The following is a 25,541-nucleotide window of genomic DNA, read 5'->3' on the forward strand; positions in this document are numbered from 1 at the left end:
CTATAAGCACAGCTCAACCCTTCTTATCAACCCAGATTTAACATATTTACAAAATAATAAATTGACACCATTAATATCTATCATTTACAAAAGTGTACCATAGCAAATATTGCTGAGTGCAAACACAACAGTACAATGTCTAAATTAAAAGCATGCCTTTTTATTTCTGCAATATATCCCAGTGGTGTTCATGTTTTATTGCAAAGGTAAGCACACCTTGCATGCTGCTTTACTTCAGGGATGAGAGGTAATTACACAAGGCACTTTGAATTCTCTCTCTCTCTCTCTCTCTCTCTCATAGACCGCAGAGGACATCATCCCACTGAGGCAAATTCAAAACAAACCACACAACCAACACTACAGCTTTACCTTCAGTACATTCAAACTTTTCAAATATAAGCATACGCTCATGACAGTAAAAATCTTACCAGCTTGATATGTGTACACACCTGGCTGCTGAGCTATTTACTTATTCCATTGCTCTCATTTCAAAAAATATTACAAATGTCCTCAAAATAAAAACATTTGGATTTGGCAATAGCCATAAAAGTTACAATCTGACAAACAGGAGGGGAACCTGGAAGTCCCAATGATGTATATAAACAGGTCTATGTACTTTCTTCTAGCATCATACAGGACTGTCTGGAGAACATGTATCATGATTAGAGGCCCCAGTGAGTGGCTGAACAACTACAATAGCATACCCTGCACTGGTGTTATAGAGTTGGGCTATTGGGCTTACAGACCTGGGAACCGTCTGCCGTGCCACCTGGAGGACGCAGAAGGCAGACTGAATCGCTCTGTTCGGGACACTGAAGTAGCCCCTCTTGGAGGAGGTGCAACGCCGATTCTGTGACTCATGGGCCTTGGAATATGATATAGACCAGGGGGTACCATCTTTTAGTAGTGCAAGGGGTTGTGGGGGGATAACAACAACGACAGGGGGGAGGCACAAGCAGCACAGTGCAGCAACTGAGTTGGGAGGGACAACTATACATCAGCGTGAGCATGGTGTGGCATGAGGTTAATATGGCAGATGGAGCTGGGAGGGTGCAGTTCCGGTACATTCAGTTTCTCTGAGATGTTGAGTGTTGGATGAGCCACTGCAGTGTGATATCTGGAAGGCAGGAGAGGCATGGGGGGGTCAGCGTGAGAAACAGGAGACAGCAGGTGAATGGGTGAAACAACGGACACCTATATAGCCACTTTGGGTGGACAGTGTTGTAGTGCTCCCTCCTTCAGCCTTCCACTGGGACACAAACGAGACCTGTCACCCTCCTGTCACCGTCTTACTCACCCATGTTGTCTTTCTCTTTGCAGGAAACCGAGTAGCAGCAAATCTCTCTGTCTTGAATAGCTGCCAAGTTCCTGTAGAAAGGAAGAGCGGTGAAGGAAACCGATAACCTGCTGAAAACTGTTGAACTGGCCAGCAGAGGGAGCTGGTTAATTTAGAAAACCTGGATCATTTCTAATAGCAGTACGGTACAAGTGACCGAGAAAATAGAATGCAGTGTTTTTTTTCAATGGAAAACGAGGGCCATGGTTCAGTAAGAACGACGCTTCTATATATAAAAATAAATCAAAATGGCAAAAAAATAAATGTATAAATCATAACTCCTCCTCTAAAATAAAAACCATTAGCTCTTTGCTGATGTGAGATTAAGATAGACATGTTTAAAACCTCCAGCAAAGTAGCCCTTTATAAAAGCAAACTTCATGTTCAAGAATGGTAACTGTAATCTTCCAAGATAGTTAAGGTCATAAATATATACACTACTGTTCAAACGTTTGGGGTCACTTAGACATTTTTGTCCATTAAAATAACGTCAAATAGATGGCCAGCATCCCGGAGTCGCCTCTTCACTGTTGACGTTGAGACTGGTATTTTGCGAGTGCTATTTAATGAAGCTGCCAGTTGAGGACTTGTGAGGTGTCTGTTTCTCAAACTTGTACTACTAGTCCTTTTGCACAGTTGTGCACCGGGGCCTCCCACTCATCTTTCTATTCTGGTTAGAGCCCGATGTTCTGTGAGGGAGTAGTACACAGCGTTGTACGAGATCTTCAGTTTCTTGGCAATTTCTCGGATGTAAGCGCCTTCATTTCTCAGAACAAGAATAGCCTGACAAGTTTCAGAAGGAAGTACTTTGTTTCTGGCCATTTTGAGCCTGTAATCGAACACACAAATGCTGATGCTCCAGATAATCAACTAGTCTATCAGGACAACATTTTTCAGCTGTGCTAACATAATTGCAAAAGGGTTTTCTAATGATCAATTAGTCTTTTAAAATTATAAACTTGGATTAGCTAACACAACGTGCCATTGGAACACAGGAGTGATGGTTGCTGATTATGGGACTCTACTCTGTATTCCATTTAAAAAATCCAGCTACAATAGTAATTTACAACATTAACAATGTCTACACTGTATATCTGATCAATGTGATGTTATTTTAAAAATTGACAACAAAAAAAAAGTACTTTTCTTTCAAAAACAATTGACATTTCTAAGTGACCCCAAACTTTTGAACAGTAGGGTAGATTAAAAAAATAGAAAATGTGACTGCGTCATTGTGTGCGATATGAACGTCTTTCTCCTGCTACCACATTAGGGTACCCGTCTTGAAGTGAATAAGCGCATCCAAGGTCACAGCATGGAAGACAAATGAACAGCTCTTTTGTTTAAAGGTTACGAGGCACAATGTATGCCTAAATCTAGTTGTTGCCATAATCTCTCGTGGAAAGAAACACTTTCCAGCCGTTTGAACCATTTACTTTATCGTTCATATTTGTTTTATTTCATCCTTTACCTTTGCTGTATTATACCTTTTTGACATCTTCAATATCACTTGGAATTGGTTTAGTGAACTGCACTGTTGGTTAAGGGAAGTAAGCATTCACAGTAAAGTATACACTTGTTGTCTTCGGCGCATGTGACAAATAAAGTTTGATTTGAACACCCAGAAACACTTGCTTTGTTATGCCATTCATCAACTGGAATCTGTGTGACAAACCTGGATATTCTTTCTGTGCGAGTAATGAATTACATTTGAACTGCAACAAGAACAAAACTCTCAAGACTCTCTCAATTGGGGAAAAGTGTTTGAACTAGTCCTTGTAAAAGCATCTAAAGTAGTGGCCTTTTGAAATGTTAGAACCTAGCCACTACTGGCCCTAACTCGCAATGGCAAGGCAAAATGAGAGGGACTCTCCTGTCATTCTGTTAGAATTAGAGTTGTTACACTACCTCCGCTCAGATGCATCACAGATTACGGCTGTGGGTTTACTGGTAGGGAACGACTCATACCAGTGCTGTAGTCGAGTCCCAAGTCCCCTGTACTCAAGTCCCAGTCACTATGGCTGAAGTCCGGGTCACCAATGGTCAAGTCACGAGTCCATCAATTTATAATAGGTCTTATTATGCAATAGTTTCTAGTCGCCACAGAATGTCAGTATATCGCCACTCCCTCATGAAAACCCCCAACTAATTTACTCTTGATCATTACCTCAGTTCTACACTCAATACCTGTGTTTCAATACTTATTTATTACATAAAGGAATGATAAGTCAGGCTTTCAGGTACTTTTTTTGTCCATTTTTTTTAGTTGCAGTGCAAACTAAAAGTTAGACTTGATCAAACCTGGCTATGGAATGCAGGGGGGAAAGCGGAAGGGTAGAGCCTACTTTTCTATATTCAAGGGGAGAGAGAGAAAAATAGCTAGACTGTTGTTTTACTATTAAAACCTCAGGATGTAAGGTCTCCTTTTTAGAGGACCTGCATGGTTCTGGTACCAGTTCCGATCAACATTTTATCTTATAAATCGATCTGTGGATACCGTAGATCCAAATTGTTCCCACTGACACAGTAGTATTTCTTCTGAACATGTACGACGTGAAATCTGAAACCTCTTGAAGCTGGGATGTCCCTCCTACCATTTCATTCACTCTTCCGACTGTCCATCAACTCCTTGCTGAACCCTATATCACAGCCACGGACAAAGCACATTCCTGTAATTGTTACATCATAAGCAGGAGAGTGTCGTTTCATCATGGTAGCACATTCGGAGATCGATTTATAGCCCTTAATCTAAAATCATTCAGATTTTAAACACAAAAAAACCACTGTCACAGAGGGACAGGATTACTATGAAATGAAAGGTGAGTTCAGGAAGCCAAGCTAGATCTCTGACGTTCTAAGCAATACGAATAAACGTATTGATCAAGAGAAGAAACTGTTCTCGAACACTAAACACACATATGTACATATTGTACAGTTAAGGAAGTTAGTCGTTTTATAATTAGAGTATGCTATATTTAGAAAGCATAGGTCTTATTCATAGTTTTGTTGAATAAGAAATGCACCATAAAATATTTCATATTTTTTATAATTTGTACTCTGTACTTGAGCTTGTGTCCTCAAAAGTGAGATTTGAACCTTTCTTTGAGTATGCAGCATTACTAGTTATTGTTTATGGCCCTCTCATGATAAATTATTCATTTTGGGGATGACGTAGATGACATTTGATGACATTTAGATATATTTAACTGGTTAAACGCCACACGATTGTTTTCAATTTCGTAAAGCAGTAGGCTGGTGGCTAGGAGGAACCAAATGTTGTTTGCACAATATGTAGCCTTTGATCGGAGGCGGAGTGGAGCCTGCCTGCCCACAAACATTTCTTCCTTCCCCAGCAACTCACCAGCTGATGTAGGCTGTGTATGCCTGATTTGGCATGTCCTTTCCACTGCTAGAGGACAGAACCCTTGATGCTATGCACAACCCGGTGCTGCTAATAGTCTGTGTAACATAGTAGCCCATCCAATCAAAGTGCAAATACCGAGAAGGCATGTCTGAGTCATGGTAGAGTCCAAGTCATGAAAACAAAACAACAACAACAAAAACAATCGGGACTTGAGTATTACAACACTGCCTAATAACTTATCTTCATACTCACAGTTTTTCAATGAGCTGCTTCTCGTCTAGAGCACTGGGGAGATCTCTTTTGTTGCCAAGCACCAAAACCTAAAAAGCATAACAGTTTAGATCTTGTGTGGCAGAAATGTCTGCTGACTGATCATATAAAGAAACTCCCTCATTTACATGTGTTCGTAGCAGTTTCTGGAGTGTAGGCCTACTTACAGGAATTCCTTGCAACTGAGGCTTGTCTAACAAATTGTGTAGCTCATTTCTGGAAGCTTCCACCTTCTCATGGTCTGCTGCGTCCACCATATATCTAAAAGTTTTTTTTAATATATATATTTTTTTAAACAGGTCACAAGTTTACAATTGCATCAAAAATCTAAAAGAGCAAGTGTTGTGCATATTGAAAAGGAATGGAAGTGTACAAAACATGCCCATCACAATGTTCGAACACCGACTTGTAGCCACTGAACTAATCCTAACAGAACAATCCATCTTCAGCATTTCTGTCCTCTTCCCGCATTTCAAGTTGTACCCATGCAGACTGACAGGAATGGCCAAACTCAGATACTCACACAATTGCGTTAACTCCCCGACAGTAGCGCTCCCACATACTCCTGAACCTCGGCTGCCCTCCTATATCCCAGATCTGGGAAAACCAGAAGAACGAAAATTAGCCTAGGTATTTTCATTTCCTCATGCAGTCGGTATAGATAGTCACTGCGGAACATTACAGTAACCGACACACTGTAGTGACTGAAGACCTACCTTGATGGTAACGTTGCCTTTTGTGACCTTCCTCATGTTGAATCCGACTGTTGGGATCATGTCTTCACTAAATTGCCCAGACTGAGAAAGAAGAGAAGGCCGTCGATACATTTTTAGTTGTACAAGCTGGGCTGACATAAACAAAACAGAAAATCTAGGTCAAATTGCATGTGATGTCATCTGGAATTGCCACTATACTTACTAAGAATGTCAGACAAACCTAGGCCTCATTGTAGTTTACTAGATTTAGCACATTTCCTGTTATTCCGTTTGAGAAAATAGATAATCACGTGCAAAAGGTTCATGGTAGTTTCACAAGTTCCGTTAGGCCTAAAGGCATGTGAAGGTCACAGACTAGATCAGGGGAGGGGACTGAACTTGGGAAACACTGCTCTAGAACTACGAGGTCTGGAGCTTGCTGCTTCTATTCTACCTGGTAATTAAATTGAACCCCCCAAAAAAGCTGTGGAACCCACTTCGAAATCCAAAGTTGGCTGAGGGCTCTAGAGGAAATATGTTTGGCATGCAGACCCAATCTTCTATAATAATTCTAAGATCACTGAAAATTGTGTATTTTTAGCCAACCCTAAATCACAGGCTACACTCTTGACGATAGGGCAGGGAAATCATTTCAGTCATTCTGATGTCTGCCATCTTCCCCGTCTGTGTAATCCAAACAGTATCTCAGCAAGAAATAGGCCAATGCTTTGTCTAGCGCATATACAGTATGCAACAGCACATGACTTAGTCACTTGACTAGGGATAAGAGGAAGTGGGTGCGAAAGGTCTCATGACTGAAGCCGAGCTGGAACCACCACCCACATCCTACTCCTTTTTACTCAAGTCAAACAGATTACAACCAACCACGTGGGCACTTCCCTATCAATGGCAAGTATCTCATTCACTACAGCACTGGTGGAAGAGTTAGGGTAAGTGTACATATTAAGCCCATGTACCCATTAAACCCACTTCAATCTTTGGATTCAAAAGACAAAAATAAACACTTTCTGCTATTTAATGTATTAACCAGTTCATTTAGTTGTATCCATACCAGATTTTCATTTTAAGCCAATCAGATGCGTTATTATTAAGGTTATTGACAGTTGTGTAAGTTCCTACTATTGGCCAATTTCAAAGCTGCAAAAAATATTTGTATGGGGCGACTCAGACATTTTTCAGATATTTGTAGCATCTTCTCAGATAAGTGATCTGGCTTAATGTAAAATTACGAGATTCCTGTGTTGACATATGCACATGACAGTACTTAAAACCCATCTAGTATGGCATTTCTTGCCAACTGAAAATTTATTTTTCATGCTAACAGTACCACATGTCAGTCAATACAGTGGCAACATAACTGGTGAACCACAAAAATATAATAGATCAAGCATTCACAGCTAACATTTAATGCAATTTGTCTTATATTACTGTTAAATTAACCTTGCTTTGTTATAAATAGATGTTTTCTTTTGTCAATTTTACATCTCTATCAGATGGGCTTAAAAATAAAAAGTAGCACCCTCTATACAGAATGTAAATAAATGAATATTGTTCAATATTATCAACACTAACTTTGCATAATATTGTAGTATATAGTGTATATTTACACCCCAGACCATTGGTTTCCAAATATTGAGGAAACTTTTCAAAAAATATTTTTTTAACATAATTCATTGCAATCATCCAATAAAGCCCAGTATGCATTGAAACATGGAGATTGTGTGTTGATATCCTGAGCATTTCTTCAGATTTAGCTTGATTAAAATACTCAAACTACCATTATGCATATCATGCATCTAGCCATGGTTCCTTTACAAAAACTGAAAGCCTCTGTAGTCTCTCCAAGATGTATGGAGTGGACAGGTAGTCATTGATACAGAGAGATAAGAATAAGATCAATGTTAAAGGATATCATGGATAGAAGACCTACAAGTAGTGGTAAAAAAAAAGAACAAATGAGGGACGAGAAAATGGACTACTCATGCAGTTAGGGACAGGACATTGTCATATTGTTGTCCCTCATTCGTCTAGGTGTTTCACATTTTTTTGGTCCAACAGTAGAGAGGGAGATTTTAAAAACGGCTTCAGACAGGCTTTAGGAAGACAAGTTGAACTACACTGAACAAAAATAACCGCAACATGTAAAAGGTGTTGGTCACATGTTTCATGAGCTGAAATAAGATCCCAGACATTTTCCACATGCACAAAAAGCTTCAAATTTTACACACAAAATTTGTTTACATCCCTATTAGTGAGAATTTCTCCTTTGCCAAGATAATCCATCCACCTGACAGGTGTGTCACATCAAGAAGCTAATTAAATAGCATGATCATTACACAGGTGCACCTTATGCTGGGGACAATAAAAGGCAACTCTAAAAGGTGTAGTTGTGTCACAGGACAATGCCACAGATGTCGCAAGTTGAGGGAGCGTACATTTGGCATGCTGACTGCAGGTATGACCCCGAGCTGCCAGATAATTAAATGCTCATTTCTCTACCATAAGCCACCTCCATCATTTTAGAGTATTTGGTCAACAGGCCTCACAACCGCAGGCTAAATTTAACCACGCCAGCCCAGGACCTCCACTTCAGGCTTCATCACCTGTGGGATCGTCTGAGACCAGCCATCCGGACAGCTGATGAAACTGAGGCGTATTTCTGTCTCTAATAAAGCCCTTGTGGGGAAAAACTCATTCTGACCGGCTGGGCCTTGTTCCCCAGTGGGTGGGCCTATGCCCTCCAAGGCCCACCCATGGCTGCGCCCCTGCCCAGTCATGTGAAATCAATAGATTAGGGCCTAATGAAATTATTTCAATTGACTGATTTCCTTATATGAACTATAACTCAGAAAAACCATTAATTGTTGCATGTTTCATTTATATTTTGGTTCAGTGTAATTAACAAGGATAGGAGTACAGCAAATGTAAATCAGCTTTCAGAAAAGTAATTAAAAGATGTTTGTGCATGGTGTCTTATCCACAGAGTACCAGTGCGGGTGAAGGTTTTTGTTCTAACCAAGCAGTAACACACATGATTCAACAAATGAACACTCCATTGAAGTCTATGATTAGTTTAAGGTATGTACTAGTTGGCAAGAACAAAATCCTAGCCCCAAATTATCTCTGCAGACACCCCGTTATGAATACTTCTTACATGATGAATAGTAATAATCAATTGATTTTAATAACTTTAGGGGAGATAATTATAATTTAAGCTTACATAAGAACTCAGTTTGTAATTTGGCTTTTGGGAAAAAAAATTAATGGATTATTTAAGAAGTGGGCTTATTTGGAACACCAATGAGCTTAAAGGATACATTCTGTACCGATTAAGTCCAGTCCAAACTTTCACATATTTTATCAATCATTTTTATCGCACCGGAAAAAAATAAGTCATATTAATCTTTCATTGCATCTCCACAGTTGAAGTCGGAAGTTTACACACACTTAGGTTGGAGTCATTAAAACTCATTTTTCAATCACTCCACAAATATCTTGTCAACAAACTATAATATTGGCAAGTTGGTTAGGACATCTACATTGTGCATGACAAGTAATTTGTCCAAAAATTGTTTACAGACAGATTATTTCACTTATCAGTGACTGTATCACAATTCCAGTAGGTCAGAAGTTTACATACAGTAAATTGACTGTGCCTTTCAACAGCTTGGAAAATTCCAGAAAATGATGTCATGGCTTTAGAAGCTTCTGGTAGGCTAATTGACATCATTTGAGTCAATTGGAGGTGTTTCAAGGCCTACATTCAACCTCAGTGCCTCTTTGCTTGACATCATGGGAAAATCAAAAGAAATCAGCCCAAAAAATTGTAGACCTCCACAAGTCTGGTTCATCCTTGGAAGCAATTTCCAAATGCCTGAAGGTACCACGTTCATCCGTACAAACAATAGTACGCAAGTATAAACACCATGGGACCACGGAGCCGTCATACCACTCAGGAAGGAGACGAGTTCTGTCTCCTAAAGATGAACGTACTTTGGTGCGAAAAGTGAAAATCAATCGAAGAACAACAGCGAAGGACCTTATGAAGATGCTGGAGGAAACAGGTACAAAAGTATCTAAACTCAGCAAAAAAAGAAACGTCCTTTCACTGTCAAATGCGTTTATTTTCAGCAAACTTAACAAGTGTAAATATTTGTAGGAACATAACAAGATTCAACAACTGAAACAAACTCAACAAGTTCCATAGACATGTGACTACCAAAAATGGATTAATGAGTCCCTGAACAAAGGGGGGGGGGTCAAAATCTAAAGTAACAGTCAGTATCTGGTTTGGCCACCAGCTGCATTAAGTACTGCAGTGCATCTCCTCCTCATGGACTGCAACAGATTTGCCAGTTCTTGCTGTGAGATGTTACCCCACTCTTCCACCAAAGCACATGCAAGTTCCCGGACATTTCTGGGGGGAATGGCCCTAGCCCTCACCGCCCGATCCAAAAGGTCCCAGACATACTCAATGGGATTGAGATCTGGGCTCTTCGCTGGCCATGGCAGAACACTGACATTCCTGTCTTGCAGGAAATCACGCACAGAACGAGCAGTACGGCTAGTGACATTGTCATGCTGGAGGGTCATGTCAGGATGAGCCTGTAGGAAGGGTACCACATGAGGGAGGAAGATGTCTTCCCTGTAACGCACAGCATTGAGATTGCCTGCAATGACAACAAGCTCAGTCAGATGATGCTGTGACCCCGCCCCTACCATGACGAACCCTCCACCTCCAAATCGATCCCGCTCCAGAGTAGAGGCCTCGGTGTAACGCCAGTTCCTTCGACGATAAACGCGAATCTGACCATCACCCTTGGTGAAACAAAACCGCGAATCGTCAGTGAAGAACACTTTTTGCCAGTCCTGTCTGGTCCAGCAATGGTGGGTTTGTGCCCATAGGCGACGTTGTTGACGGTGATGTCTGGTGAGGACCTGCCTTTCAACAGGCCTACAAGCCCTCAGTCCAGCCTCTCTCAGCCTATTGCGGACAGTTGTGCGTTCCTGGTATAACTTGGGCAGTTGTTGTTGCCATCCTGTACCTGTCCCGCAGGTGTGATGTTCAGATGTACCGATCCTGTGCAGGTGTTGTTACACGTGGTCTGCAACTGCGAGGACAATCAGCTGTCCATCCTGTCTCCCTGTAGCGCTGTGTTAGGCGTCTCACAGTACGGACATTGCAATTTATTGCCCTGGCCACATCTGCAGTCCTCATGCCTCCTTGCAGCATGCCTAAGGCACGTTCACAGATGAGCAGGGGCCCTGGGCATCTTTCATTTGTGTTTTTCAGAGTCAGTAGAAAGGCCTCTTTAGTGTCCTAAGTTTTCATAACTGTAACCTTAATTGCCTATCGTCTGTAAGCTTAATTGCCTATAGTCTGTAGTGTCTTAACGACTGTTCATCAGGTTCATTAATTGTTTATGGTTCATTGAACAAGCATGGGAAACAGTATTTAAACACTTTACAATGAAGATCTGTGAAATTATTTGGATTTTTACAAATTTTCTTTGAAAGACAGGGTCCTGAAAAAGGGACTTTTTTTTGTTGCTGAGTTTATATCCACAGTAAAACAAGTCCTATATTGACATAACCTGAAAGGCTCAGAAAAGAAGACACTGCTCAAAAACCGCCATAAAAAAAGCCAGACTACGGTTTGCAACTGCACATAGGGAAAAATATCATACTTTTTGGAGAAATGTCCTCTGGTCTGATGAAACAAAAATAGAACTGATTGGCCATAATGAGCATTGTTATGTTAGGAGGCTTGCAAGCCAAAGAACCCCATCCCAACCGTGAAGCACGGGGGTGGCAGCATCATGTTGTGGGGGTGCTTTGCTGCAGGAGGGACTGGTGCACTTCACAAAATATATATATATATAGAAAAAATATATATCATGAGGAAGGAAAATTATGTGGATATATTGAAGCAACATCTCAAGACATCAGTCAGGAAGATAAAGCTTGGTCGCAAATGGGTCTTCCAAATGTACAATGACCCCAAGCTTACTTCCAAAGGTGTGGCAAAATGTCAACAAAGTCAAGGTATTGGAGTGGCCATCACAAAGCCCTGACCTCAATCCAATCAAAAATGTGTGGGCAGAACGGAAAAAGTGTGTGCGAGCAAGGAGGCCTACAAACCTGACTCAGTTACACCAGCTCTGTCAGGAGGAATGGGCCAAAATTCACCCAACTTATTGTGGGGAACACGTGGAAGGCTACCCGAAACATTTGACCCAAGTTAAACAACTTAAAGGAAACGCTACCAAATACTAATTGAGTGTATGTAAACTTCTGACCCACTGGGAACGTGATGAAAGAAATAAAAGCTTAAATAAAATAACTAGTATTATTCTGACAATTCATTCTTAAAATAAAGTGGCAATCCTAACTGACCTGAGACAGGGAATTTTTACTAGGATTAAATGTCAGGAATTGTGAAACTGAGTTTAAAATCTATTTGGCTAAGGTGTATGTAAACTTCCGACTTCAACTGTATGTTAGAAATGTCTAAACTTAGATTTTGGTGGGCTTAATATGTATACCTACCCTACTCGTTCTACATCCTATAAGAAATAATTGGAATTATAGGCTACCTGGAAGCTTTAAGTATCAAATCCTGATATCTTTGTTAAGCAATGACAGTAGAAAAAGAGATTGTGTTGGTGTTGAGGCAAGCATGCTGCTGAAGGGAGTCAGAGCATGGCATAGGTCATCAAGTTCATTCTGTTCTCTTGGAACTGTTCTATTGGACCTACAACTGCCTTTCACAATCTTTTGATCAGCTAGCGTCTTTCGGTCTTTGATCTTGCACATCCAAACTGCTGCCATGCCAATAAGAAAGGATCACAATTTCCAAAGAATCTGGACAAAGGATCACCATTTTCTTCTTTTGAGAAATCATAGTTGCAACACTAGTGACTGCATAAGAGGCTCTGTCCTGCTTGTTTTACCAACAACTGGTGAAAAGACTGCTTTGAGTCAAAGGGAGCAAAGACAACAACACTGTGGCAATAGGGGGACCCCGCCAACTCTGGACCATATCCTTGCTTCCTGAACCCAGTTATACTTGTCCATGTCAGGAGTCAGGATTAATTATGTATATTTGACTGCAGAAAGTATTCATACCCCTTATTCCATATTTGTTGTTACAACCTGAATTCAAAATGGATTAAATAGAAATCAGAAATCTCCTTTACACAGCACCCTTAGCTGCGATTACAGCTTTGAGTCATTTTAGGTGTGTATCAGCTTTGCTCATGTGGATTTGGAGATTTTCTCCCATTCTTCCTTGTAGATTTTCTCAAGCGCTGTTTAAGTTAGATGGGGAGCAGTGGTGAACAGCAATCCCCAAGTCTTTCCACAGATTTACAATGGGATTCAAGTCTGGGCTTTGGCTGTGCCACTCAAGGCCTTTCACATAGGGTTGGGCTTTATACAGTTTTTTTACTATATAACGGTATTGATGCGTGGACCAGTTACTTTCGCTTCCATAATGGTATTTGAAGGTTTGGTTTGTTAAATGTGATACGCAACTCAGGCGGGTGTAATGTCAGTTTTTAGAGTTTACTCTGTATGCTACTTGAGTCTTCTTTCTACCTCCGCCTGCTGAAGGCCGCTTCCCACACCAAGCCCTGCACCGTCACTCAAGGAGAGAGCAGTTGCTCGACCATGGAGTCATGAACACTTTCTTCAACATGTTGGTGAAAACTATGCTGGCTTTCCACAATTACACTATTACCTTGTGTATCTTACTGTCTGCAAGTTTGTCTTTTCTTAGCAAGTTGTGACTAAATTAAATCTTGTTAGCTGCTAATGCTAATCGCTAGTTAGTACATTTAGCAAGCTAGTTAGACAGCTAGGAGCACAAGTAGATAGCTAATACAACCTGGTACCCCTAGATAAGCATATTCTTTGTGTAACGTTATCTGAGAGAGGAATAGGTATAACATGAATGTTGGTTAGCTACATGAGGTAAGAAAACATGGAATGTAACACTAATTAGGGTCACCTGGAAACATTGACCAACACTATGGTTCCTACCTTGTCAATATTTCCTTCCTGGTTTATTCATTATCATGTCAAACAACAATGATTTCAAGGTGACGCCCACTATATTACAACTATAGAACTAAAATAATAATAATTATATTCCCATGATTCCAACAGTTTTGCCCATATCATGCAGCCCTGCATGGCACAAGTGTGGAAATACCTAAGTGCAGGAAATGCAGAAATGTACAAAAATGCCAATTTACATTTCTCTTGTTGTTTAAAGTTGGATTAAAACAGTATATAAATCAGAATGGAGAAAGCCCAATTGAAATCGTGTATAATTTGCGTTGTCACCCTAGGTTCATGAACTACTCAAAGCATATTTAAAACTTGTATTAATCAAAAACGTAAAATACCTTAATTATTTTAAAACATATTTTGGCCATAATGTCCAGCCCTACTTTCACATTCTTGTTCTGAAGCCATTCCAGCATTGCTTTGGCTGTATGCTTGGGGTCATTGTCCTGTTGGAATGTAAATCTTCGCCCCCAGTTGAAGGTCGTTTGCAGTCGGAAGCAGGTTCTCATCAAGAGTTTGCCTGTATTTGGCTCCATTCATGGTTCCCTCTATCCTTACCAGTCTCCCAGTCCCTGCTACTGAAAAGCATCCCCATAGCATGATGCTGCCACCACCATGCTTCACAGTGAAGATGGTGTTAGAAAGGTGATGAGCTGTGCTTGTTTTTTTCTCCAGACATGGCACTTCGCATTATCTCATCAGACCACAGAATATTTTGCTTTATGCTCAGAGTCTGTGTTTTTTTTGCAAATTCCAGGCATTCTCAGGAGTTGCTTCCATCTGGCTACTCTCCCATAAAGCCCAGATTGGTGAAGTGCTGTAGAAACTATTGTCCTTCTGGTAGGTTCTCCCATCTCAGCCAAGGAACTCTGTAGTCATTGGGTTCTTGGTCACCTCCCTGACCAAGATCCTTCTTGCCCGGTTGCTCAGTTTGTTTGGACGGCCAGCTCTAGACAGTTCCATATTTTTTCAATGTCCCAATGATGGAGACCACTGTGCTCTCGGACACTTAACAGTCTAGAAAAAAATTACACTTCCACAGATATGGCTCATCACAATTTTTCCTTGGACCTCATGGTCTAGTTTCTGATCTGACACTGTCAACTTTGGGACCTTATATAGACAGGTGTGTTTCTTTATAAAAGCATGTCTAACCAATTGAATGGGCCACAGATGGTCTCCAATCAAGTTGTAGCGACATCAAGGATGATCAAAGGAAATTGGATACACCTGATGTCAATTTGGAGTGTCATAGCAAAGGGCTGTAAATACTTCTGTATTCATTTTCAATACATTTGCAAAAACATTATGTTTTCACTGTTATTATGCGGTATTGTGTGTAGCAGGGTTTCCTTTATTAAAATGTGGTTCCAGACATTTTAATTTACTGGACATTTGAGAAATTGACCATGCCCATATGCATTGGGTGTGTAACCTGATGAGTGTGTCCACCCGCGGTGCTCAGAGTGAAAAAAAATCACATTTAGATGATGGTAAGTCGAGAATGCAATGACTTGTGTCCTTAACGTGCACTTTGGAGATGTTACTGTCCACATTTACTTTTCCTCACCCAATAAGACAATTAACGAACAGCGAAATCACTAGAGTATGCATAGACGGAGCATGAGTTTCAAGTTTGGGGAAGCAAATGTTAACCATAAAAATGCACCTTTATAATAAAGCATTCCATCCATCATCGCATTTACAGAAGTATGTAAGATAGCCCACTACTCATAATTTAGGCTAATAATATAAACCTCAAATCACTGTTGGCAAAAAAAGACTGTTCATTGCATGGCTGAGCGTGTATAGTGTAGGAAATTGCCCCAAAACAAACTTTTAAGTGGCACTGACCCAACATCAGGGCATACAATTTCCTTTTTGGTCCACCAGCCCCTGTGGCAGGAAGATTAAAACAACTACCAATCAATCACTCAGATGTTTTAGCAGCCAAAATATTTTAGTTGTGCTACAATTACATCAACACACAAAAAAACTGATCAGCATGATTTGCAATGTTTCTGCCTGTGAGACTGAGTATGACTAGTGGAAGCGTGGTCTTCTCTTCCATATCAGTTGAAACTCAAACATAGAAAACAACCTTGTGTAGATCTCAGGAAGAGAAGATACTGCTTTTGCAACAGCTAATGGTGATCCTAATAAAACAAACAAAAAACTAGCTTGTGAACAAAACTTGTATTTCCAAGAAACACAAGGACAAAGTCTCACTTCAGTAAGCTTTCGTGTCAAGTAAATTAGACCAACTTTTATACCTGTGTGCGGCGCTTCTAAAAATGAATCTTTCACTTAGCTCTTCAGACGCACAGCCAGGCAGTGTTGCAGCACGTGCTGGAATAGGCTATATAGGACTCATAGTTCTTTGACTTTGTGTGATTAATTTACAAGCTATGAAACAAAGCGGAAGAAATACTTTGAAAACATCTACTGCAGCATTTTACTATAAAATGTGATCATACTTGACTATTTTTATTAACAAATGCAAGTGAAATGCTCACAATTGGCAGGTGTTCAATTTATCAATCATATTTTCTACTTTATTTGTGGCAAAAAACAGCTAATGGGAACGCTGGTGTGTAGATGGGTGAGAGAAAAAAATCTATTTAATCTATTTTGTATGCAGGCTGTAACATGATGTGAAATAAGTCAAGGGGTATTTATACTTTCTGAAGGCACTGTAGAAAACCCTGGATTGTTGATGCTACGTATTGGCCAATTCAAGGCGTTGATGCCACCGGTCCTCATATTGGCAATTCCTCCTCATAGGAATGAATGGAATTCTACAGTAATTCAATCAAATGTTTCAAGGACAAAATTAGAGTATTTTAGTATTTGTTTGTTGTAGTGGGGACAGTAAGATTAGTATTAAAAATACTTTAAAAAGGTAGATATGACATACAGTACCAGTCAAATGTTGGGACAGATACTCATTCAAATTTTCCACATTGACTGACCTTCAAGTCAGGTTAAAGTAATCATGGACTGTCATTTCTCTTTGCTTATTTGAGCTGTTCTTGTCATAATATGGATTCGGTCTTTTACCAAATAGGGCTATCTTCTGTATACCACCTCCACATTTTTAAGTTGTGTAATTTCGTTCCTTCTTAACTTCTAACAAGACACACCTGTTCATTTAAATGCATTCCAGGTGACTACCTCATGAAGCTAGTTGAGAGAATGCCAGGAGTGGGCAAAGCTGTCATCAAGGCTACTTTGAAGAATCTCAAATATAAAATATATTTTGATTTGTTTAACGCGTTTTTGATTACTACATGATTCCATATGTGTTATTTCATAGTTTGATGTCTTCACTGTTTTTCTACAATGTAGAAAATAGTAAAAAATTAAGAAAAACCCTGGAAAGAGTAGGTGTGTCCTATCTTATGACTGGTACTATAGATGCCGAAAGTAAACAGCATTGTGGGTCAATTTCTGCAACAATTAAGAGTGTTGAAGGGCCAAACTTCTCCGCTGTTTAGGTCGGATACAGCCTCAGAGGCCGTGTGACAGCCTCAAGAGGCCGTGTGGTCTGCACAATGTAGCCGAATTTCTGAACTCCACGGTGTACATCAATGGGAAATCCACCTCTGTACAATGATGCCACCACGATAAATATCATCATCTGAAATCTACTGTAGTTCAAAACAACTGGGAACTCGGAAAAAAAAACATTTTGAACTGTCATCCAACTCGGAATTCCAACTTGGTAACTCGGGCCACTTTCTAGAGCTCCGACTTTCCGACCGGAACATTACTGACGCCTATTTTCCGAGGTTCCAGTTGTTTTGAACGCGGCATAACACTTGACAGTCTGTGATGACCAACAATTGGGCCTACTCTCTGGGAAGATAAGGGCTAGGCAGCTAACCAAGTTGTAAACATGAATGTTGACAGCTAACGTGTCTAGCTAGTTAATCCAGATGTTTTAGAAAGAAACCTAGTCTAGGGAGAAAAACATGATCTGTACTGTAGCCAAATTCCAATAAAGTGGTTAGCTAGCTAACGTAGTCCTCTGCTTCTAATCGCCATCAAACCACACATATCAACATACATAACGTTAGCTAACTAGCTAGTTACCGGCTATAGCTAGCTAACCTTACAAACTAGTACAGTAAGTTTAAGGTATACTAATTAGCTATGCTTAATTGTACGTTAACGGTGGCTAGCTGGCTAACTTTACGATACTAGCTAAGTTGATATTGCATATCGCTAGCTAGTGCTAACATTAGCTAGCACAGCAGCACAATAAAAACTTACAGCTATCACATTAACAAATGTCGTTTTCCCCGAGTATTGAAGTCCAACCAGGGTTAACTCCATCTCCTCTTTCCAAAAGAGGGACTTAAACCAGTCCAAAAGCCGGTTTATAAGTGTCAGCATCTTGAATTTGATATTCCCACTCAACTTCGGCAGAAAGCTGGCAGTGGGAGGATTCGATTATGCTGAGCCCACCGGCACCGGGCGTAAGCGGGGAGGGAAGAGTGCGCTTCACATTTTGTCAACAAGGCAGCATGGTGCGCTGTACAGAAACATAGCTCTTTTCCAGAAAGTAAATGTTAGAATGTTCTATTTTTCATTTTTCATTCATAAGGCAGATACAGCGTTTTTATCAAAAGCAATCACTTTTCGTGGGAAAACACAGAATTCTACGAATTACTTATTATATGGTATATTGGCGATCACACATTCTCCCAAAACATTTTTTTTAAATAAATAAATCAAACAACTTTTCTGTTAAAAAAACAAATAAATAAAACAGATATAATCGCTACACAGGCTCAAGGGGAACCTGAGAGGGCAGGTCTTCCGGCGCCAGCACGCCTCCTTGCAAGTCGTTCGATGTAAAATCCTTGAGTCCCAGCCACAATATTGTCTAGTTTCTTTGACTTATTTGAGACTTGTGCTGTACAGTTTATAACTGTGGAAATGAATGCAACAAAATCCACCCTTTTAACACACAAGGTATCTTTTGTCTGGCAGCAAACATTTACTACAGACTGTGGTGTTTCCAGTACCATCTCTTCACTAGCTTCACTTGTTTTCTCATTTCTATTCATCACCTCCACATAGGAGATTCAATTGACCACTCTAACTTTTGCCACCTCAATTTCCTTCACAGGGCACCCCAGGAACTCCGGATAATGATCCCCACCAGATCCCCACTCTGTTCGTCTGCACACATTTGAAACATGGCCAAATCCTTTACAAATCTTACTCTGCTTTGGTTTTGGGACGAAAGCGGCGTATCTTACATAACCAAGCTTCACATGCAGGTATTCACAGGTATTCAACCTGAACATCCTTCGTCACCCCGCAAAACGTTTATTGTCCGGATTCTTTTGAGGCCCACTGTAATCTTCCTCTGCTCTTCAGAAATACAACGAATCAAAATAAGACCACTCCTGGATCACTCTGACAGACTCCACCTTTCCAAGGGCATACTTCCCCATGTTCTACACCTCAAACGGGTTTCCCACATATGCATCCTTACTCAACAAACGCATCCCAACAAAAAGCGTTTCATTATCATTTACACAATTATTTTCCACTTCAATTTTAGACAATTTCCTTTTGTTCCAGTTTTCGATATTACTGTTGTCCATTCAGAACATTAATCTTCACCAAATTTACTTGATGCACTGCTTAATTCGAACTCAGCATCCACTTCCCTACTAATTACTACACGTGCTAAATTGTTGTGGGCACAGGCACCCAGCGAGACTGATCAAACCCCCTCAGTGTTGGGGCCAACGATGGGAATGAATTGACCACTGAGAGGCTTTGAAGCCACCGGTCGGCCATATTTGCAATGCCTACTAGGAGCAGTCCTCCGTAGGAATGAATGGAATTCTATAGTATTCAATTAAATGTTTCAAAGACAACAAAAAAATACATGTATTTAAGTATTTGGTTATAGTTGGGATAGTAGCATTAGTAATTAGTATTTTTTTAAATTCTGTATATGTTTAGCTCACATAATATAATTTAAAAGTATGCATTAAGGTGTCTAATAGAATACATGCGGCAAAAACGAATGAGGACATTAATAAATGCATTTCTACAGCTTTCAATATATATATTTTTACACTGGTGAAGGAGTGCCAAAATGAAGGCACAGTTATTTTAACACAGCACACCCTATAAGTCATCTAGTGTATAGATAAATCATTGGTTGTGGTGTGCACCACTGGTTTGCACAAGTGTGCACTGTCATATGACTTGCAACTGCTAACGACCAATTAACTTTGTATTCATGTGTTGCATTTCGCAGGTCAGAGTGCGGATTAGACAATTTGGTCTCTAAAAAAAATTATGCAAAAGGGTAATGAGAAAATCTTTAAATACACCAATATCTAAACCTTTGCCTATACACTATCCCAAAAAACCCATCACCCCATCCCACACTAAACAATCGTACACCAGGATTTCGGCCTGGGAGGATGGAACCCCTTCTCTCTTAACTTTCTGTAGATCTTCTGCACTAAAATCTCTCACGCCCAAATATTTAACTCCTGCTGCAACTACCACATCTAATCACATTCTGTGATATCCACTCAATCAGTGCATTGCAGTTGATCACCATGGCTATAAATGCAAGAAATCCAACCTTACTAAACCTTGTCCTCTCTGGATCTCTCTCTTCAGGCCTACTCACTGGGGGGCTCCCAGTCGACTCACTCACCATTGGCCTGTCCTCTACTCTCTACACTGGCTCAGCATAGGAACATTTCTGCCCCACTCAAACTCTGGCATTCTCCACCTGTCTTTCTCTCACAGGGCACTTCGGATCCCCAGCTGCGTGGGTACCCCCACAGTTGAGGTAGAGTGCTTTCTCTATTCAACCTGTACACTCCCTCTGACTATGCCTTCCTGCACATTTCTCAAATTGTGGGATCTCCCTTCTACGCACTGCTGCAACATGTCCGAATCCTTGGCACCTAAACAACTGTAGCGGGTTTGGAACATAAGCCTTCACTGAATAGCAAATGTAACCTAACCTTATCGGGTAGAAACTCGGTGTCGAAGCTAGACAAGACAGACAGTCTTGCCATTGCCACCGGAACTACGTCTGAACAAACGGCCAGAGTCACAAACAGTAGCAATATTATTTTTTATTTGATCCACATAAAGCTACACCACTGATCATCCCTTTGCTCTCCCTGCTCCGGATGAAGCGCCCACTTCCTCTGGGCAGCGGATACACAAGAAATCTAAACAATTTCACTTCTCGAAACTTTCCCAGATGTAACCATTGCCAGTTTGTCCATTACCCAGCTTGACACAACATATGGGTCGCCCAAAAAAACAGGAATCTTACTCCTACCGGTCAAAAATCATCGCTGGTAGAATTCTCAGGGCAAACGTTTGAAGTCTCTACCACACCTGCTGTCCCGCAGGCAGGCCTGTCTCGGACAAGGTGACTTTTATTAATATGTTTGCCTCTATTTACCCCCCCCCCCCAATCGCTTTTTCCTTTTCGTTTGTTTTTGTCTAATTGTTTTCACTTGTTCCTTGTTGGGGTTTTGGGATGGGTGTTATTTAAGTTTGTTTTGCCCGCTGGTGTTTGTGCGGGCTTGTTGGTTGTTACGGTTGGTGATGTATCGTGTTTTGGTTTGGGTTTTCGCTATCCAGTGTGTATCTAGGTTTTGGGTTGGTTTTAGCGCCACTGTTTTGGGCATTCAACCATGTTTTTGACCTGTTACGTGTTGAAGGACATTAAAGCGGTTTCCCGTTCATTTCGCTCTCTGCATCTGTTTGGCCCTGTCCGGGGGTGTCCTCGGATGGGGCCACAGTGTCTCCTGACCCCTCCTGTCTCAGCCTCCAGTATTTATGCTGTAGTAGTTTATGTGTCAGGGGGCTAGGGTCAGTTTGTTATATCTGGAGTACCTCTCCTGTCCTATTCGGTGTCCTGTGTGAATCTAAGTGTGCGTTCTCTAATTCTCTCTTTCTCTCTTTCTCTCTCTCTCTCGGAGGACCTGAGCCCTAGGACCATGCCCCAGGACTACCTGACATGATGACTCCTTGCTGTCCCCAGTCCACCTGGCCGTGCTGCTCCTCCAGTTTCAACTGTTCTGCCTTATTATTATTCAACCATGCTGGTCATTTATGAACATTTGAACATCTTGGCCATGTTCTGTTATAATCTCCACCCGGCACAGCCAGAAGAGGACTGGCCACCCCACATAGCTTGGTTCCTCTCTAGGTTTCTTCCTAGGTTTTGGCCTTTCTAGGGAGTTTTTCCTAGCCACCGTGCTTCTACACCTGCATTACTTGCTGTTTGGGGTTTTATGCTGGGTTTCTGTACAGCACTTTGAGATATCAGCTGATGTACGAAGGGCTATATAAATACATTTGATTTGATTTGATTTGATCTGACTCCTCACTCATTTCACTCACCCGCCGTTACAATGAAATGCTAATTAGCTGCTAAACAGAACTGCGAATAGCTGTCTCAAGCTTCACTTCACTCACCAGGGCCATGATGATCTGTACGAGAATCGAGGCAAAAGTAAGAATTTCTGGATGAACTATGACTAAATTTAGTAAATAAATTGTTTAAATTGACAATTCTGTGAACTTTCTTGGCAAGTTTTAAATGTACACAATACCTGTTATCTATCTAGCTAACTCAAGGTGAACTAGTTAGCAACATTAGCCTGACTAGATGGCTACATTAGCAGTCTATTTGTCCAGCCATTGTCTGGCATGAGAAAATCATAAAAATGAGTTTAGCTTTCTTTGGCTTTTATAAACCAACAGTCTATCCTGCTAGTTAACGAGCTAGCTAACTTAGATGGTGAAGCTATGCATTCTTGATAATGTTTGTTTGTGTCTGTGGGTGAGGGGTGACTTGTAGCTACCCTAGATAGCTGTATTATTTTGTTCTTGATTAGCATCCTCTCTTGAGTCAACAGTTTCCTTACTCTACTGCAGGACAGCAGATAATAAGTATAACTAGTAGGTAAGGTTATGTAACCTTATTTAGTTCTACCTGCTATGATGGGTTTGAAATTAAATGGAATTCACATGTTTGTTTTTGTGGTAGAATTACTGTTATGTTATTGACGCCAAACCTTACAAACCTTATTTGCACCTCCTCTATTCCAAACCAATGGGTGTGCCTCTCAACTAGGTAAGCTGTTTCAACCTGGAACACTATTCTCCTGCTTTGGTCTGTTTTATTCATTGCAGGAAGTCAAATTAACGTGACTCGTTTCAGGAAACTAGGCATATGTTGCGGGTCACTACTTCACAGGAGAGCCATTTGAACGTAAACTTTTTTTTTTAATCAAAATGCGTTTTTGTTCAGAAATGCCTTCTTGAACATGTGAACTTTCATGTGCCTTAATAAAAAAATGTGTATGCTATCTGTAAATACGGACAAAATTGTTCAATTACGAGCCTAGTTAGTTTACCCACAGAAAAAGTCAGCAACCTTCCCGCTAGCCATGATTGGCTGAGATTATGAGTGGGCTGGACATGCCGAGAGATAAGTTCGGATTGGTTTGCCATGTAGCACACTTCTGTCTGTTTGAGCTAGTAAGTATGTGTAGATTTTAAAATATATATATTGTGTAGAAAACTGCATAAGTGTTGCTCTACACTCTCTGGAGGACCGAGTTTTGAAATCAGTGGAATTAGAGTATGATAGCTAAGGAGATGGAAAAAAACACCTGTCTCCGGAATTACATCGTCAAACTAAGGGCACCCATGGCATCCGTGACAGGGAAAAGCATCCATCCATGATGTGTAGGGGTAAGATAGTCTAGCTAGCTACATTTTCAGATATTAAAAGTTTCTAATTTTGACAGAAAGTTGTTTTCATTTCAAGTTAAAGTGTACTGTTAGCTAGCTAACGTTACGTGTATGATCTCTGTAGTAATATTATTCGTATCTCAGAGCCATTTGCTTTGCTAGTTATAGCCTAATGATAGCTAGCTAACATTGAACCTGGTTGGTTAGCTACCTGCAGATTCATGCAGGGTAGTAACATCCTGAGTTGGAATTATGGTTCATTGTTTACCTAGCTAGCCACTATGCAAGTAACCATTTCAATAGAATGTCACTGTGACAACTGTTGATAGACGTAGCTGGTAAATTCACTCTGGCTATCAACTCTGATTTTAGAGCACTCTCATCTGTGTAAGAGAGCGCAGAATAACTGACAAATTTACGAATGCTCAATGCCCGTCGAATACAGCCGGTGTCAGTAAACGTTGGCGTAAAAGCATAAATTGTTGCCAGCAGCACAGTTGCAGTCACTAACTCTCTGGATAACATATGACAGGCAATTAAAAGTTTCTGTGAGCTGTTTTCTCATTAGTGTCTGGAAGTAGCTAGTCAAAGTTATCAAGTTAGCTTGGGTGCTTGACTGTTGTTGTTAGGACAGAATGCTTGGATCAACCCTTAAAGAGATAGGTGGGGGTAAAGCTTTAGAGGGTGTGAACGATGCTGAATAGGTGTAGACAGAAGAGCTCTCCAGTATATACCAACATATTCAAAGGTAATTTTCTTAAAAGCGAGGTTACAAGTTTATCAACCTTCAAAGCAGAATTACTTTCCCATTGTTCCTCAACTGTGGTGTATGATATACTTTTTTTCTAGCTCTGAGTCTCTACTTTTATCCAATGTAGAAAACACAATTTCAAATTTTGCTACATTAGACCGAATCGAGCTGGTCGGCCACAAATTGCATTTGTCACACATGCCGAATACAACAGGTGTAGACCTTACTGTGAAATGCTTACTTTACAAGCCCTTACCAACAATGCAGTTTTATGAAAAATAAAAGTTAAGAAAATATTTACAAAAGTAAAAAAAAATATATATAATTACACAATAAAATATCAATAACGAGGCTATATACAGGGGGTACCGGTACCAAGTCAATGTGCGGGGGTACAGGTTAGTCGAGGAAATTTAAGTAATATGTAGGTAGGGGTAAAGTGACTATGCATAGATAATAAACAGCGAGTAGCAGCAGCATAAAAAAATGGGGAGTCAATTTTATTTTTTTATTTTTTATTTTACTAGGCAAGTCAGTTAAGAACAAATTCTTATTTTCAATGACGGCCTAGGAACAGTGGGTTAACTGCCTGTTCAGGGGCAGAACGACAAATTTGTACCGTGTCAGCTCGGGGTTTGATCTTGCAACCTTCCGGTTACTATTCCAACGCTCTAACCACTAGGCTACCCAATGCGAATAGTTTGGGTCGTCATTTGGTTAACTGTTCAGCAATCTTATGGCTTGGGGGTAAAATCTGTTAAGGAGCCTTTTGGACCTAGACTTGGCGCCCCGGTACCACTTGCCGTGCAGTAGCAGAAAAAACAGTCTATGACTAGGGTGGCTGAAATGTTTGACAATTTGTAAGGCTTTCCTGACACCGCCTGGTATAGAGGTCCTGGATGGCAGGAAGCTTGGCACCAGTGATGTACTAGGCCGTACTTTTTGAGGATCTGTGGACCCACGCCAAATCTTTTCAGTCTCCTGAGGGAGAATAGGTGTTGTCGTGCCATCTTTACAACTGTCTTGGTATGTTTGGACCATGATAGTTTGATGGTGATATGGACACCATGGAACTTGAAGCTCTCGACCTGATCCACTTCAGCCCCGTCGATGTAAATGGGGGCATGTTTGGCCCTACTTTTCCTGTAGTCCACGATCATCTCCTTTGTCTTGATCAGGTTGAGGGAGAGGTTGCTATCCTGAGACTACACTGCCAGGTCACTGACCTCCTCCCTATAGGCTGAGCGTTGCGCTTTG

At 40.7% G+C, this 25,541-nt stretch overlaps 1 protein-coding gene across 1 annotated transcript; it reads right to left on the reverse strand.

Moving 5' to 3' along the window:
• Nucleotides 1–140: 140 nt before the first annotated feature.
• On the reverse strand, nucleotides 141–18,233 carry LOC115136261 (ADP-ribosylation factor-like protein 8B-A). Its single transcript, XM_065026981.1, has 7 exons — nucleotides 18,035–18,233; nucleotides 5,687–5,767; nucleotides 5,494–5,567; nucleotides 5,138–5,231; nucleotides 4,953–5,020; nucleotides 1,298–1,368; nucleotides 141–1,117 (listed from the first exon to the last, which is right to left on the reverse strand). Exons 1-7 carry the CDS (start codon nucleotides 18,155–18,157, stop codon nucleotides 1,068–1,070), a joined length of 561 nt encoding a protein of 186 aa, XP_064883053.1. The 5' UTR covers nucleotides 18,158–18,233; the 3' UTR covers nucleotides 141–1,067.
• Nucleotides 18,234–25,541: the final 7,308 nt, after the last annotated feature.

This window comes from Oncorhynchus nerka, linkage group LG2 (genome assembly GCF_034236695.1).
Source record: "Oncorhynchus nerka isolate Pitt River linkage group LG2, Oner_Uvic_2.0, whole genome shotgun sequence".
NCBI classification, from domain to species: domain Eukaryota; kingdom Metazoa; phylum Chordata; class Actinopteri; order Salmoniformes; family Salmonidae; genus Oncorhynchus; species Oncorhynchus nerka.